General features: G+C 38.3%; 1 protein-coding gene across 1 annotated transcript in view; it reads right to left on the bottom strand.

The window, feature by feature from the left end:
* DCN (decorin) overlaps positions 1-11,196 on the bottom strand; it is a 39,937-nt gene extending 28,741 nt beyond the window's left edge. Inside the window, exons 1-2 of the mRNA XM_074870728.1 lie at positions 10,900-11,196; positions 6,586-6,818 (exon numbers count right to left, since the gene is read on the bottom strand). Of these exons, the coding sequence (XP_074726829.1) occupies positions 6,586-6,790 (205 nt within the window). The 5' untranslated portion in view covers positions 6,791-6,818; positions 10,900-11,196. The remainder of the gene's footprint in view (positions 1-6,585; positions 6,819-10,899) is intronic.
* Positions 11,197-15,442: the final 4,246 nt, after the last annotated feature.

The raw sequence follows: 15,442 nt of genomic DNA on the forward strand, positions 1-15,442 counted from the left end.
GTGTAAAGGACAATAATGCTCTCTGTGAATGAGCCCTTAAATATAATACAACCTCAGAGATCTAGAATTCTAGCATTTGTCAATATTGTTTGTAAGGGCAGGCATGTAAAGCAGGAGAAATAAGTTTTTTAAAAAAATCAATGTATTTTGAAGGTTATATTCCTAGATTTGAACTTTAAGAAAAGATAAAAGTATATTCAGAAAAATGCTTTTTTCCCTGTAACCTGATTATCTTCTTTTGGTCCACTTCTTTTTGCTCACATGACAGATCCAGGGTAAAGCAAAGTACAGACCAGTGAGTCCAAAGTGGTTGAGGGGACATTCTCAAATCTGTGTTAGAGAGAGGTATTTTGAAAATCTGCTTAAAACTAGTATCTTTTCTAAATACTGTGGTAACTGGACTCTGTGATCAGAGTTTTTCTGAGTAGCTGTAGGCTAGTATTGGCAGTTCCTTGCTTTAGCATTGGTGGCTTCACATAGGACCCAAATTCTTAGGTCTCCTCCCTGTTGGCAGTGAGTTCTCAATGAACATTGGGAAGGACCCTTTGGAATCATTAGCTCTTCCTAAGAATTGGCTGGTAACCTTTCATGGCTGAATAGCACAGTCTTTATGTTGTGGAAACATGGATAGTTCTTAAATAGTTATAAGTAATACACACTAGAAATGTGTTAAGAACATAATACACACACTATAGATGTCCATAACCCTAGTAGGTGTCAGCAGTGAATATTTAGTATATTTTAAGCACTATAATCACCTGCTATGACTTCTAATAATTGACTCACATTTTATTAGCTATCTATTAGCTATTTACTTGTACGTCAGAAAATTTTAGAAATGAACCCTTGTCACAGTGCAAACCAGAAAATAGACACTTCTTGTATCACTTGGACTTGGCTGTCAGGATTTCCATTCCTGCCACTAGGCTTTCTTAAATCCCATTTCCTAGTCTGAAGCAAGCAAATAAATCTAAAAAAATAATGAAAACACACAGAGTTGGTAACTGTTACCTTGGAGTAAGCAGCTAATAAAGGGATGTATTTACAGTGGATTAATTTTCACCTAGAATCATGTTTATCAACTGGAACTGGAACATCTGCAATTCAGGTTGCAATGCAACAAGGCCTGTCTTTTACAGTTACACTGGCAAAAGCTAATGACTTTTTGTTAATATAAAGCAGTCTACATCCAGGCCAACATATTTTTTTTCTTGACAACTTTTCAAGAGTTTTCTAATTATTGGGTTCTCGAATTAATAATTTTTCAGATGTACTGAGTACAGGGCTTTAATTCATGCTTTCTTTAGCTTCCAAGGCATCCCAAAAAATGTATCTAAGCAGAATATATACAAAAAAAATAAAAATCCATGGCAAATTTATTACAAAATACTGCTGGTAAATCAAATTTATTTTTTTCCATGCTTTAATTTTATCACACATAACTTCATTAATCTGAAAGTAAGTTGTATAGCCTCAAGTGCTCATTGAGGCCCTGTGTTGGCAGTTTTATTCTCCAGGAGAGATGTATCCTTTCTGTCACTGACATTCACCTTAGACAGGATGAATTGCCCCATGAGGCAGCTGCCTAACTCTTCCCATGGCTGTGAAAGGAGCCCAGATGACTCTTAGACAGCTAACATCACCTGAGATCACTCCTACATTACAGATAATACCTGTAATACTTCATACAGATCCTCCAGTCTGATTTCCAACATGTTAGAGTGTTACAATTCACCCAGTTAGCATGTGGAAAGCCCAATGACTTGTGTTTGATGACAGCATAAGTTATGTTTGGCTAAAAAATGTTGTCCAAAAAATTATTTAGTCTTCAGTTTTAAGGCCATGATATTGCTATGCAGAGGCTACTCTCAGTATAAGTGACAATATACTTTCCCAGATTTCATGGTTCTATTTTTACTGATAATATTTTTGTTAAATGATCCAATTTAATGAAGACAGGGGATTTCAGCTTCTATTAAACATAAAAGTACTAAGTCTCTAGTCCTTACTGTTAGAAGGAAAAAAATGCATAAAACATGGAATAACTTGTCCTAAAGGCTCAGCAATTACAATGTAAATTTTAAAAACCCTTTTCTATTTAAAAATTGTATTTGTTAATGTCTATATGTTTAAGGATCCATGCTTTCTCTTATTACATGTTTAGAAACCTGTAAGATTTAGAGCTAAACATTTAGCTTTAAAAATTATGTTTTTGAAAGGTTGGTAAACATTCAAATAATGGCAGGAATTCTAAAACTAAGTACACAATAGTAAGTAATCCTATCTGTTTTCTCGAGCTCATAAAATGACTGAGACTGATAAACAATAAGGTATGTATTATTTTTCTTTAAAAAGATTTTATGCTGACAAGAAAAGTTCATATCAAGGTATATCGCAAAGGAGATAATTTCCTTTATAATGAGTTATGAGGTTCCCAAATGGAGTCATAGTCAGAAAATGAGTGTTCAGATGTTTCTGGAAGATTTTATACAATTAGATAAATCATCTTTTGTCAACAAATAATTTAGCTGTTGTCACATTACCATGGTTCAGGTGTTGAAGAGCCATTAGTTAATACAGTTTAGACACAGTATGTGTTTAGATAAACTGCCTCATGTTACCAGATTCCTGGAATAACACTTTACATATCTGTGAGTTTTTCACCCACTGATATCAAAGTGCTTTTCAAACACACACTCCAACACCCATGCTGAGCTTTAATATACTCTTCTTTACAGCTGGAGAAACCTGCTTTTCTGAGCTGTGAGTAAAATTCCAATTTAAGCTGTAATACTTCTTGGACTTTGATTACTGATGTCCATCTCTCACACACCTTTTGGACACCACAAAACCTCCATGGATGCTCACAACAAGAGGGCTGGAGGGACTCCTCTATGTCCTGTGAAGTCTCCAAGGAAGGCGATCTCATTGCATCCTGCAGACAGACACTGTTCACTTCAAAAGGGTTGTCAGACTTATGTGAAGGTGAAATAAACCTCTGACCAACACCTCTGAATGCACTTATGGAGATTTCTGCATCCACCGCAGAGCTGAGTAATCACATATGCATCCTCCTGCCTACCAGGGCACTCTGGGAGGAACCTGTTTTTGAAACTCCCTCAGGGAGGATGAGACTTTAAATGGAACGGTTAATCCTTGCTAGCGTTTTTGCAAGGCATGTTTGTCTGGCCAACTGACTGCACATCTTCCCCGTATTTATTATTTTAAAACACGAAGAGCTGCCTCTGACCACTTATATCAACTACTTCCTGCCTGTAGTGTGTGTTAATAAGGAAGATTGTGATTTCTATGGAAAGTCTGGCTATAGCATAGTAATGACTTATACTGAGGTATGATTAAAAGCAAACCTGTGGCTCCCTTTTAGCAACAGGAGGCAGATTCAGAAAAGGCAGAGCTTTTATAAATATACCATGGTGACCTTCCTTGATGAGATCCTTGAACCTGTTGCACAAAGGTAACACATCTCATATAAGGTAGGCACATGGGGCTCTGCTCTCAATCTGTCAGTAACCAGAGCTCAGAGACATTTCTTCTTCAGGGTGTGAGAAGATGGTGTTCTCCTTCCTGCTAATTCAGCTCTTGCCTTGAAGGCAAAACAATTTAATTCAGAGGTATGTGCTTAGGAAGATGTGACTGAAGCTTAGAAGTACAGGAATGCAAAACTTCAGCTGACAAGAGTGTAATTGCACCACTGGATTTTTTTTTTCACAGTTTTTTATTGAATTTGGATTTATTTTTTTTTTATTATTCCTATCCAGCGCTCATGAGACAAGGGGCAAACCTGATCTCTGGACCCTGGCTGTGATAGTTCTCCTGTGGTTTATTCACATAACTCTGTGTCAGATAGTTGGCTTTTTCCTTACAAAGCAAGAGTTTACAAACAGCAAATGCCCCTTTGGGCACAAAAAGAAACATGCTGAGGAAGAGATGTCTCCATAAGTAGCCCACGTTAGGGTCCGCCAGCTTCCTTGCTTTGACATACCCTTTGCACCCAGGAGCTTGTGGCTGCAAAGAGCCTTCCTTCCACACCAGAGTGTGAGTGGAAGGAAGGATCCTGATCTAGATTTCAACTTTCCTTTGTGGGACTTAGTTTAGTAAACTCTTAATATATCCCTGGGAGGAGTCTTGTAATTGTCTGCAGTTATTCTTCAATTAGTGCCCATGGGACTAGATGACTAAATTTGATAATTTTGGGGGAGGGAGGTAACTAATTTGTTTGGGTCGGAAACACCCGGAGCTGAAGGGAGAGGCGTGCCAGGAGTGGTGGTAAGCAGAGAGTTGGGACTGTCACTGCTGGTCTCATGGCTCCTGTGTGTACATTGCCTTCCTGATAATTGTGCTCCAAGCACCCTTCATCCCACAGCCAGGAGCATGTTAGGTCATCCCAGCAGGATTTCCACAGTTTGCAACAAAATTTTGAGCTCTTGGGGCCACCTCCTGGCTTTTCTTAAGTCAGTAGGTAAATCTGACCTTGTCCGAGTCTAAGTCAGAGAGAAATGGATTCAAGGTGGGAAGAGAGGAGAGCAGAGGGCAGATTTTCCTGTGAGCAGGCAGCACACACAGCTCTCCTGTCCATGCTTGTAGGGGTGGCCATCTGACCTGTGTGCTAGTGAGCCTCCCATTTGGGCCATGACCCAGCAGGGCCTGTCATAACCACATGTGACAAGGGTGGATGAAACTTAATGCCAAGGCTGGGGAACTCTGAATGATTATTACTTCCTTGAGCTCTGCCAGGGAAATTTTTTTTTTCAGGGCTGCATATTTTAAGCTCAGGGAGATCTCTCTTGCTTCATGCCCAGAGGCTGGTTTTTATCAGCCCAGCTGCTTCAAAAGAACAATCTTTTCATTGCAGTATCTGCAGCATGTGGGTTTAAACCAAGCTCAAAACATACCTCTTCCTTATCACCCCTCTCAAAATTATCTGGGAAACACAGACCTGGGGCTTTAACTGCTGTATTTCTGAGTCTCCATGTCAGTATGAGACTCTATTAAACCAGAAGTATCTGTAGGCAGTGGACTGTAGCGCAACTCTTTGGAAATCATGTCTGTGTGAAGGAGAACTGAACGAACATGGGAGGAAGGACACCAACAAAGGGTCCCTATGTGAATATCTTGACTTTTTTACCAAGAGAAAAACTCCTTACATTCTGCAGAATTGAAGCAGACTGAGGCCAAGTTCTCAAAATAACTTAAATTCCATCAGCATTAGCCAGTGTTACAAAAATAAAACCTAAGACCTTCATGGCATGTGGGGCAACCTCCTCCCCACTCCCCACCCCACGTTTACTAGTATCTGGCACCTAAATGGTAAGAAAAGAAAATATCTTTCAACAGGGACAGTACTATGAAAGCTTTATGAATGCATAGCTAGGTTAGTCCATGCTCATTTGTGCAACTTGGCTTGCATTGTTCACTGGGTCTTTGCCAAACATATCTGTTGCGTAATTATGTGGCTTGCTTTAATAAATTCACAGAAGTTTCTAGGGATGTAACTAATGTTTCCCCCTCCTTTCTGTAATTGTACAACACCCACCACAATGAGACCCAGGTCCTAATTGGTGGATTTGTGCCATGATTTACAGTAATTATCAAAGCCAATGTTATAACATAGGAAAATAGAAACACCCAGTTATACATTTAAATAGCTGAGAGAAGACTTTTTTTTTAAAAAAATAAACTCTATAAAATCATAAGATATTTGTCTGTCCACTGAATAAGTTGCCTAATTTCCTTGTGAGCGAAACCAACTTTAAATGTTTTTCTGCACTGCATGCTGACTTAGACTGAATAATATTGGCTTAAACCAAGAGCAGTCTCACTGAAGTCAACTTCATTACTTGAGATTTCTGCATGGGAAAGTCAAATACAGCAATGGCAGGCATGGCTTCACATCCTGCTGCTCTGACTGTGCACACAAGCCCTTGTACGTGAGGGAGTAAGGGGAATTTGTGAGAAAGTTTCTTGTGGCTTCAGCCTGAACAGTGTCTAAGAAAGATATTAAATAAGGAGCTCCAAAATGTGTTCATTGTTTTGGAGTCTTTCCAAGCTCTTTCCTCCAAAAAGCTGGTTCCAGCATATATGATTCAGCGTTGGTTGTTCCATGCTCATGTATTCCAATGGAAATGGGATGATTTCTATGCTGAGGTACTAGACAGTATGATTAAGGGTGTTGGAGCTTGGACCATGCAATTTAGAACCTTTTAAAATGTTTCCATCCTCACATCTGACCTCAGTGAATTTATTTAATATGCGTTTGAAAGAATAGCCTTGAAAAGTTATTTTCTCTGCAACAGAAATCTGTGGTCTTTCAAAGAACAAATGAAATGTACATACACAAAATATGCATCAGAAAATCAAACATTCTTCATTGTCACAACAAGTGTCCATCTTGTCAGGGCTTTTTGGCCTACTTCATATAGTACATTCTAGTTAACAGTAGCTGTAGCATATTTCTTTGACAAAAATGCAGTTACAGAGTGGCAGTGCGTAGCAGCCTCACCATCTCAGCTGCAAACCCATGGCTAAATGTAAGTATATACCCTGTGAAGATACTCTTGGGCTTACCTAGGTCAGAGCACTGCACCACACGAAGATGGCACTGACAGCGGAAGGGGCACACTGGTCCAAATCCAGATATGACAGGATCATCCGTTGGAGGCATATCAGCTGACCCTTCATCCTCCAGCATAAAGTCAAAGAGGCCCTGCTGGTGGAATGGCTTGGCCAAGCATGCTGGCAGCAGTAGAACAAAGAGAAGAGCCAGCCTCATGGCTTAGTTCATCGATTCCAGACAGAACCTAGGGATCAAAGCAGGAGATTTACAAAAAAAGTAGCAGTTTCCCATAGCTGCACAGTTCCTGCTGAAGGAGGTCCAGCATATGCACCAGTTGCATAACCATTCCTTTCAATAAATGAAAACTGACTTGTAAAAATAGGGCAGTTATGTGATAGGAGTTTGGTAACTGCTTGTCAATAGGCCTTTTTTTTTTACAGAGCAGTTTAGAGGCAACTGTAAACACATCTGTTTGCATATTTAGAGTAATATTTATTAGGAACAGGCAGCGTTGTCAACTTTGTCATGCAAAACAGTCAAAACAATAAGCCACATTTTCCATGTGTCTGTTTTCTGCCAACGTAACACTCTATTTGATTTCATTAGCATTTGTTTCATAGCAATGAGTTTGTCCCCTAGGGATGAACCTGAGGTTCCCAAATTCACTGTAATGCAGTATTTCAAGTCTTGAGAAATATTTTTTTAAAGTGCTAGCTTGCTGTGTGTTTTAAATTATAGCCTAGTAAAACTGACTGAGAAAGAGTAGAATCTAGTGATGGGGTGGAGAGAGAGGGGAAGATCTTTAGTTGTTTAAATGAGCTATACTTCTTTCCCAGTTTAAACAGCACAGTAAAATAGAATACAATGTTGTCTAATATTGGATATTCTTGGCTTTCTTTCCAAACTTTTGTCTAGGGGATTTTATGATATAAAAAATGCACCCTGAAAATCCTCTGTTTTGTACCACATAAGCATTTGAATTGATGCTTGTAGTATTGTCAGCACACTTTCTAATGGGACTTCAGGGCCTCATTCTGCAGACTTTCATACTCAGGAACAACTTTGCACAAGTATGTAGTGCCATAGATGTTAAAAAGGAAAACTGCTTAAATATGGTTCTCAGGATCTAGGCCTAAATGCATTGCAAACCACTGTACATTGTGCTACCTGTGTTGTTGTGTGCTAAGGAGAAATTACAAAGCAGCTATTTGCAGGTTTTATATCATAGATCAGCTAATTTCTTGAAAATTATTTTCTTTCAATATTTATCTTAAATAAGGAAGTTTTTCTTTTACAAACCTTCATGGGTCTAAAAACAACCCACAAAAACATACTAAGAAACCTGCCTTCGAGTTGCCAAGTGACAGAAAAGCAAACTTGTCATTTATTTAGGAGCCTTCTCTTAAAATGGATGTCGTAGTCCTGAATACAGATGTTGCTCTTTGTAAGGAAAGCAAAAATGTCCACTTGCTTCTTCAGGTCAATAACTTCCAAAATGCCTTGTCTGGGCAGTAGCTGGGACTAATTTTTTTCTAACAGAAGTTATCTAACAGTTAGGGGCGTGGTATAACATTTCTCACCTCCATATTGACTAATGGAAAGATGAAAAAACTGGAGGAGAGGCATAGGAGGAGGACTGTCTCCCTCTCTACGTTGACATATGGAACCTACTAGGTAGATGACTAACACAGGCAGCTGATGTGGTATAGAGAGTGGTATATGATGTGGTATATAAAAGTGGTATACTGAGGCCTCTCTTTCTAGAATACCACATCCAGGTACTCTGTCAGGGGTGGTTAGGATAAAAAAACCTAATTAAATAAATAAAAAAAAAACCCAGTCCTGGAATTAGATACAATCTATGTTGTGCCTGGGTTCAATTTCCTTTATGAATTTCTACCTACAGATGTCAACAATGCAATCCTGCAGAAACATCTAGGGCTCAGTTTTGAGAAGATGATAAGGTTACCTAATAAAATGTGCTAGCATTTTAAAATCATAGCTTACATTTCTGTCATCTACCTATCAGGAAGACAGGTATCTAACATCTTCAGATGTCCCAAAGACTTCAAAGTGACTTCACATGGAGTAAAACACTGTTTCTGTTGTCTTTTTAAGAGACCTGGATGGTTTCTTAGTTGGACCTGAAAGTATTTCTATTCCTGGAGCAGACATATTACCTACTGCATGCACTGAGGGGTTTTGCAGACCCCAATGTCAACTAGAGGGTCAGAGCATTTTTAGCATGTCCTGTTAGCCCAGCTCAGTGCTGTGCAAACTCGTGCAATGTAGCAGGGGCAGGCTGTGTCCCCATGTGGGCAATCCTCCTGTACTCCTTCCTGCTCTGGTCCCTCATCGACACTAGGGCTGTGTCCCTTCCCCAGCAACACCCCCATGATGCATGCAGAGTACACACAGAGAAATAAGGATATCACAGCAAAGTGGTGTTAATACATGGTGTTGAGTCCTTACCACGGTTTAATGTAAAACAAGGTTTTTGAAATAATCATTTTTATGCATGAATTATTGTAAAATAACAATGCAATTTATTAATAGTCTGAAACAGGTAGACAAATTTGTTAAATCATTACCATTCATAGTAATGAAACATTACCCCAGTACAAATTATTTTTCAGAATGTACATTAACATCAATAAACATTGAGAATGCTGCACACCAACCCTGGCATGACACTGCAGTCAGTTCTTTTTAAAGAGCTTCCCCAGCTCTTTTTTACTTATTCATATATCTTTAAAATATTTTTAAATATTTAAAACTGCTTGTATTCCTCCCCAGGGTCACTGTTGAAGCACTGTCCATCCCAAGAATGCACAATCAGGAACTTATCCTGAAGTTAAATTATTACCCCTCAAAAAAAAAAACCCAAACAATGCAAAGGCACTTTGGAAGTGTCTTCACACTTCACTTCTTATTTACATTAATATTGATGACTTACCTCAGTTAAACCCTATAGTAGGCCTTTTCCTTTGGTCCCTGTTTTGTCAAAACTATAATAAAATCAGTAAGAGCTGTATATAAAGGAAAACTGTAGGACAACAAAGGATATCAAGGATCTAATCTGAGGACACAGCAGAGACAATAGCAGACACAAGCTACATATTAATCAGGAAATAGATAAAGATATGTGTCTGCATATCTTTATTCGTATACATATTTGTACTGCGGGCATACATATCTGCTCCTATTGTTTGCATGTGTAAAAGAACACAAACATAGAAAAAAATATACAAAACTGGACTAGTAAGAAATGTTTACATTTCACTTACAAAAAATGGAGTGGGGAAAAAAAATCTGAATTCTTAAAGGTCTGTTACACAATATTTATGTCTGCAGGACATAACTGTTTAAATTCGCTTTAATTATGTGTTTACAATGAGGAAGACTTTTCCACAAACAGAGGAAACTATACCATAGACTTGGCCACATTTCAGTTTAAAATACCACTGGAAATATGCTTCATCAGTTCACGTCACCACTGTATTGGTGGTCTTCTTGTCAGTTTACCTTAATATTAAGTTTTAAATATTAGTTCACCTACTGTCAGAAATCTCTCAAAATGCCACAAAAGACAAGTTAAACAATATGTGCAGTTTCCAAAAAAAATCCCCTACATTATATTTTACCCATTTTGTGTGATAAAGTCTAGATGTGCAGTCATAGGAGTTGGAAGTTTTAAAGTGATTAAAACTCTGTTAACAGGAGTTTCAACTCAAGGAATTTTCTTTTCTACTATTTCATTCATAGGAACCTTCTTTAAATGTGAGTCCCTTGTTTGTACACTGTAACATAGCCCTTTCTAACATTACAAAGGCATACACTGAGCCCATTTAACTAACTACTATGTATTTTTTCTCCGACATTGAAATTATATTCATTAATGTTTGGAATATATATGAAGAAATCCGAATGAAAAAGAAATCACATAGTGCAATTTAAAACAGAAATGTAAGAACTCATGCATTTTTTACACTCACTGCATCACCGATTCTAAACACTGGATTGCAAACAGAGAATATACTGCTGCAAAAGTTTACAGTAAGGAAGAAGAAAGGACTATAGCAGTGCTTATACAAATCAAAACAAGAGACAGAACAGTCAAACAAACAGTAGGAAATCTGCACAGTCCTTGAGAATGCTTTCTCATGTTCCCAAGAAACAAAAGTGCTGGATATAAAACTTAACATTACTAAATATTTAGTAGGATTTTTTCCTTGCTTCTCTTAAAATTCAACTAGTTCTTGCCGTAGACTTGCCTGAAGTTTTATTAGTGCAGCATAGTTCAGGAGAATTACTGAAAACCGTACCTTTTAATCCAGGGATTTGCAACAGGAGCTCTCAAAGCTGAGATGTAATTAAACTAAATATTCAACCCAGGCAAAAGGCTTTGCAGGTGTGGAAAGGAGGAGGGGGTAAGTTCAGCTCAGTGACTGTCACTTGGTGGAAAACCCTCCTGCTTCTATTCCATAGCACAGTTAAAAAATAAGGTTTCTCTCAATGAACACAATCCAGGCTGACACCCACATTAGATCATATGGTAATGATATGTCTCCTGTATTGTAGCCAGAAACTTTATCAGCTCTTTTGCTTTCTTTTCCTCCTTTTCCTTTTTCATTTGCTTTATTTTTTTTTCATCTGTTTAGATTCCCAAACTACTTGTACACTATAAGACAGATGCTTAGCTGTAATTCATCTTTCTTTTTTTATTTATGTCCCTATAACATATATTTAGGAAAGTTTTCTTGGTTTTAACTATGGGGGTTTTTTTTCTGACTCATTACTGAGAAAAATGTTTGGCTGTTCCTTTTGTTTATAGTATTTGTAATTCAAGGAAATGATACAAAATTAATCTTGGAGTTAGTCAAAGTGGAGATTAATATCAGAAAAAAGGGGTAGCTTTAGGTAAAACTATTTAAACAGATATCAACCTGCCTTTGCTTATGTTATAATCATCGTCAAACTAAGTAGTATATAGTGTAATATACTATTATCTTGTCTAATAATAGAGTTTTTATGTATTTCTTCAAACTACAGCATGTTTTTGATATATATGAAAATCATGTTTTCATTAGTAGAACGATTCTAACATTTGTGGTTAGAACTGCTTTATATAAACTTTGCTTTTTTTTACTGCTTTCTCACCAGGACAGCAAAGCAGAGGGGAAATTAACTTTAACTGTTTTCTTGGGGAGGGGTTTTTTTTGGGTTGTGGGGTTTTTTTTAAGAGACAGTAGATATTTTTTAAAGCATGAAAGGAAAAACATATCTGACTCATTCAGATTTATATTTTATGTTAGTAATTTCTGTCTTGATGCAAGTATCAATGGAAGTTAAAATGCAGTTTCTCTATTCCTGCACAATTTTAAAAGTCTCGCAAACTGAAAAGAGAGAAAATACAATAATTACTATTTATTTAGCAATCCAAACACATTGTGAACATGTGTAGCTTCCCTGGGTTGTTAGCTGTCCTATCTAAATACTGGAGGCTTGTGTCTCTGTGTTTTGACTTGTACCATTTTATTTCTGCCCCTAGGCTAAGACCAGGTGCAAATCTGAAATTAAAGCCTGTAAAATGTGAAATGATGTTTAAAAGAAGTCTGAATTTTCAGAAACACAACAAACTCTTGAAATTTTAGCTATTCTCTTCATTTAATTTCAAGAGCCATTAAAACAGCTCTTATAATTGTTCTCCTTTGGTGGAAGAAAACATGGCAGAATAATTGACTGCTAGTTTTGGTAGCGTAGCACAAAGGTGTAATCACAAGTCTTGCATTACGACTTGTCTCTAAAAGTTAAGGATCATTTATTCACCCCTAATCCTTGAGTTAACTTCTTTCCCTTGCCTCTCCAGTGGATTTAAGACTGCTAATGATTTTTGTTGTGACATTTTTCTACATATGATTAGTGGTGTTCCAAGCTTTCATGCTTACAACAAAGCCTTATCTTTGTCCAGAAGTGTCGCCATGAGGCTTGATGAAATCTTGGCTGCATCTTAGTAATGTCAGTTATTTGAACCTTGGTCACCAGCTGCATCTGGTGTTTAAAAACATTTCAAAGCAAGATTTTGATGAGGAACAGGTCAGGGTAAATTTGTTGTCAGTTTGCTTCATAAAACCCATTCATATCCTTTCCCAGTAAAATTGTAATAAATTTGTTCTGATATCTGTTATGGGGTTGAAAGTTGTTATAATTTAATATCTTAGCCATCTCTTTGGAGACACAGGAGAGGATGGACAGCCACCTCTCCTTCTTTTTTGTCTTAGGCATTAAATATGAAGATCAAGGTGGGAACAGATGGAGCACAAGGAGCCTGCTGGGTTGTCTGGAGGCTCCCAGCCTGCCTGCAGAGGAACTGCTGCCCATAGAGGGAGAATTTTCCTACTTTGTCTATAATAAAGTCTATCTCAAGAAGCTCAGAGGGGAAAAAATATTACCACCTTTAGGAATTATGAAAACTTATACTGCCTGTGGATACCCAGAGGTAGAAGGGGTATGTGTTAGGCATCCAAGCCCTCCTGAAACGCAAAGTATGTGGAGGACTGAGCAACTGAATGGGAGAGGACTTACGACATTGAATATTCATGCAGTACCCTATTAATTGAGTCATTTTTGTGCTTTTATGGGAATGTGGGATCCCTTCTGATAGAAGTATTTCTTTAACCCTAATCTTTGCCCCCCTGCTATGTCACTCAGAAGATAAACAACTCTAAAAGAAAAAAGAAAGCTTAACAATATTAAGTTATTATGTAATTTTAAGGCCCATGACCATACACAGAGCCTAGTATCGATAAGCTCTCCTTCCCAGTCTGACCTACTTGGACTACAGCTTAGTCAATATGAAAAAATCATGATTAGAACAATCTTGGTTTCTATATGATTTTATTACTCCAATTTAACAAATTTATAGGGCTACATGCTGCTCCAAATATTGATTCCCAGAAAGTTATAGGCAACTGCACATTAATGTTATTTATATAACAGTGTTTTTATTAAATTTTGATGGATAGCATCTGCTTCATTTGCTCACAGGTTATTTTGTGGACCTTTGAAAGGGCAGTGGTGGGAGAGAAGACAGGAAGCCTGCCTGCTGTTGACTGCTCTGCCTGGGTGCACTGGAAGCCTCTGCGGGGACGGAGATGAGCAGCTGCCCTGTAAGGAGAAAACATTCCCTGGGGGGAGAGCTCCTGGAGTGCGTGGCTGGGCTGGGAGAGACACACATCCAGCAGGCGCCCAGCACTGCCAGCACAGGTTTCAGACTCCACAGAAGAATGGAGAGCTGATGTAATCTGCCCCTGGGGGTAGAAAGAAAGGCTTTTTATCAGGGAGCCTGGGAAAAAAAAGGTAGCATTTATTGCAATTCAGAATGTTACTGGAATAAAAGCAAAGCAGGAGGATAGGATCTGTCCTGCAGGAACATGGTGGCCCAGAGATTCACTTTCTTCCTCATTCTAAGTTTCCACTACAGAAAAAGGCATTTTTCTTGGGTTGCCTTCTAATAGATCCTAGTTTTGATGATCAAAGACTGGTTAGCGTTGTTGTGGTTTTTGTGGTAAGGAAGAGGGGCAGGCAAATCTACCTCAAAGTCCTCATGAACCACCTAGGTAAGTGCCAATCCCCACCAGGAAGGGATGAAACAAGATCCCCCGTTTGGCTGCCTCTCAGGGACTCTCTCCACCTCCTCTATCTTTATATCTCATGCTTGGGCTTTACTAGCTCCCTAGCATGGCATCCTCCACATTCTCTAACATACTACTCCCTGTCTCTCCTCTCCTTTCTACACTATGCATAATAATTTCTTCCAATCACCTGTAGTAAACTGTTCTTTACCATAGCAATGGAGTTCCTCTACTAAAAATGTGAGTAAATATTGACCCGAGCTTAGTAAACATTGATCCAGGTAAATATTGACCCAGGCACAGCCTGACAAGGTAGCTAAAGAGACAGAAATGTAATTTCTGGATATTCTGAGTATCAAAGTTTCTTTCAGTGCTCTGTGACCTCAGAAATGATAGTCCTGAACTTTTTGACATTTCTACAGATCAGAAGAACCAATGTATCAGATTCTGGATGTGTACTACCAGTAACATTATATTCCTGTGGCTATGAAAGCACTTCTTATATAACTGTTTGAACAAAATGCAACCAAACTTCAAAAGAGAAAGCCCTCTCTTTGGAGGAATAGTCTCTTCTGTCACTCTCTGTCTTCCCTTCTCTCCCTTTCCCGCTCTGTAAGAGCATGTACTCTGTACCCCTCACAGTCAACATCCTGCTCTCTTATGAAGGGAGTCTGTGGGATCTACAGGTCACTCTAGGAAACAAATTCAAATTGTCCTCAGCTGAAGCATCCAATGTCTAATCATGTCCTTTACTTTGGTCTCTTTTCTCTGGAAAGTCTAATCTGTTCCTGTATTCAATGTTGACTTTCCACTGGCATTACTATGCTCTCCTGAATCAAATCATTTTGTCCAGGTGTATCCAGCAGCTGCAGCAGCTAACCACATATCAATGTAGCCTTACTACTCACTATGATTTCAAATGTTCTGAACTCAACTTCGACCCTTGAGGAGGAAGCCTGTCCTAACTATTCCTGACACTTTTGTCGTGTAGACATATGTTTTGAGATCACTGTTACCTCTTTCCTTCAAAAATGCAGAAATGGATAAAACTAGACTGTATGAGTCCTCCCAGCTCCTAGCCATCCTAGAAACAAAGAGTGAGAGAAAAGTAAAAGTGATCACAGACCAAAGACCCCAGAATCAAATTTTGACTTTACCTCTTCATCTTTAATTAACATGAAGAAAACATATGCAAAAAAATTTGCTATCATACACACTGATATACCTCTGTATA

The sequence above is a fragment of the Strix uralensis genome, chromosome 5 (genome assembly GCF_047716275.1).
Source record: "Strix uralensis isolate ZFMK-TIS-50842 chromosome 5, bStrUra1, whole genome shotgun sequence".
NCBI lineage: Eukaryota > Metazoa > Chordata > Aves > Strigiformes > Strigidae > Strix > Strix uralensis.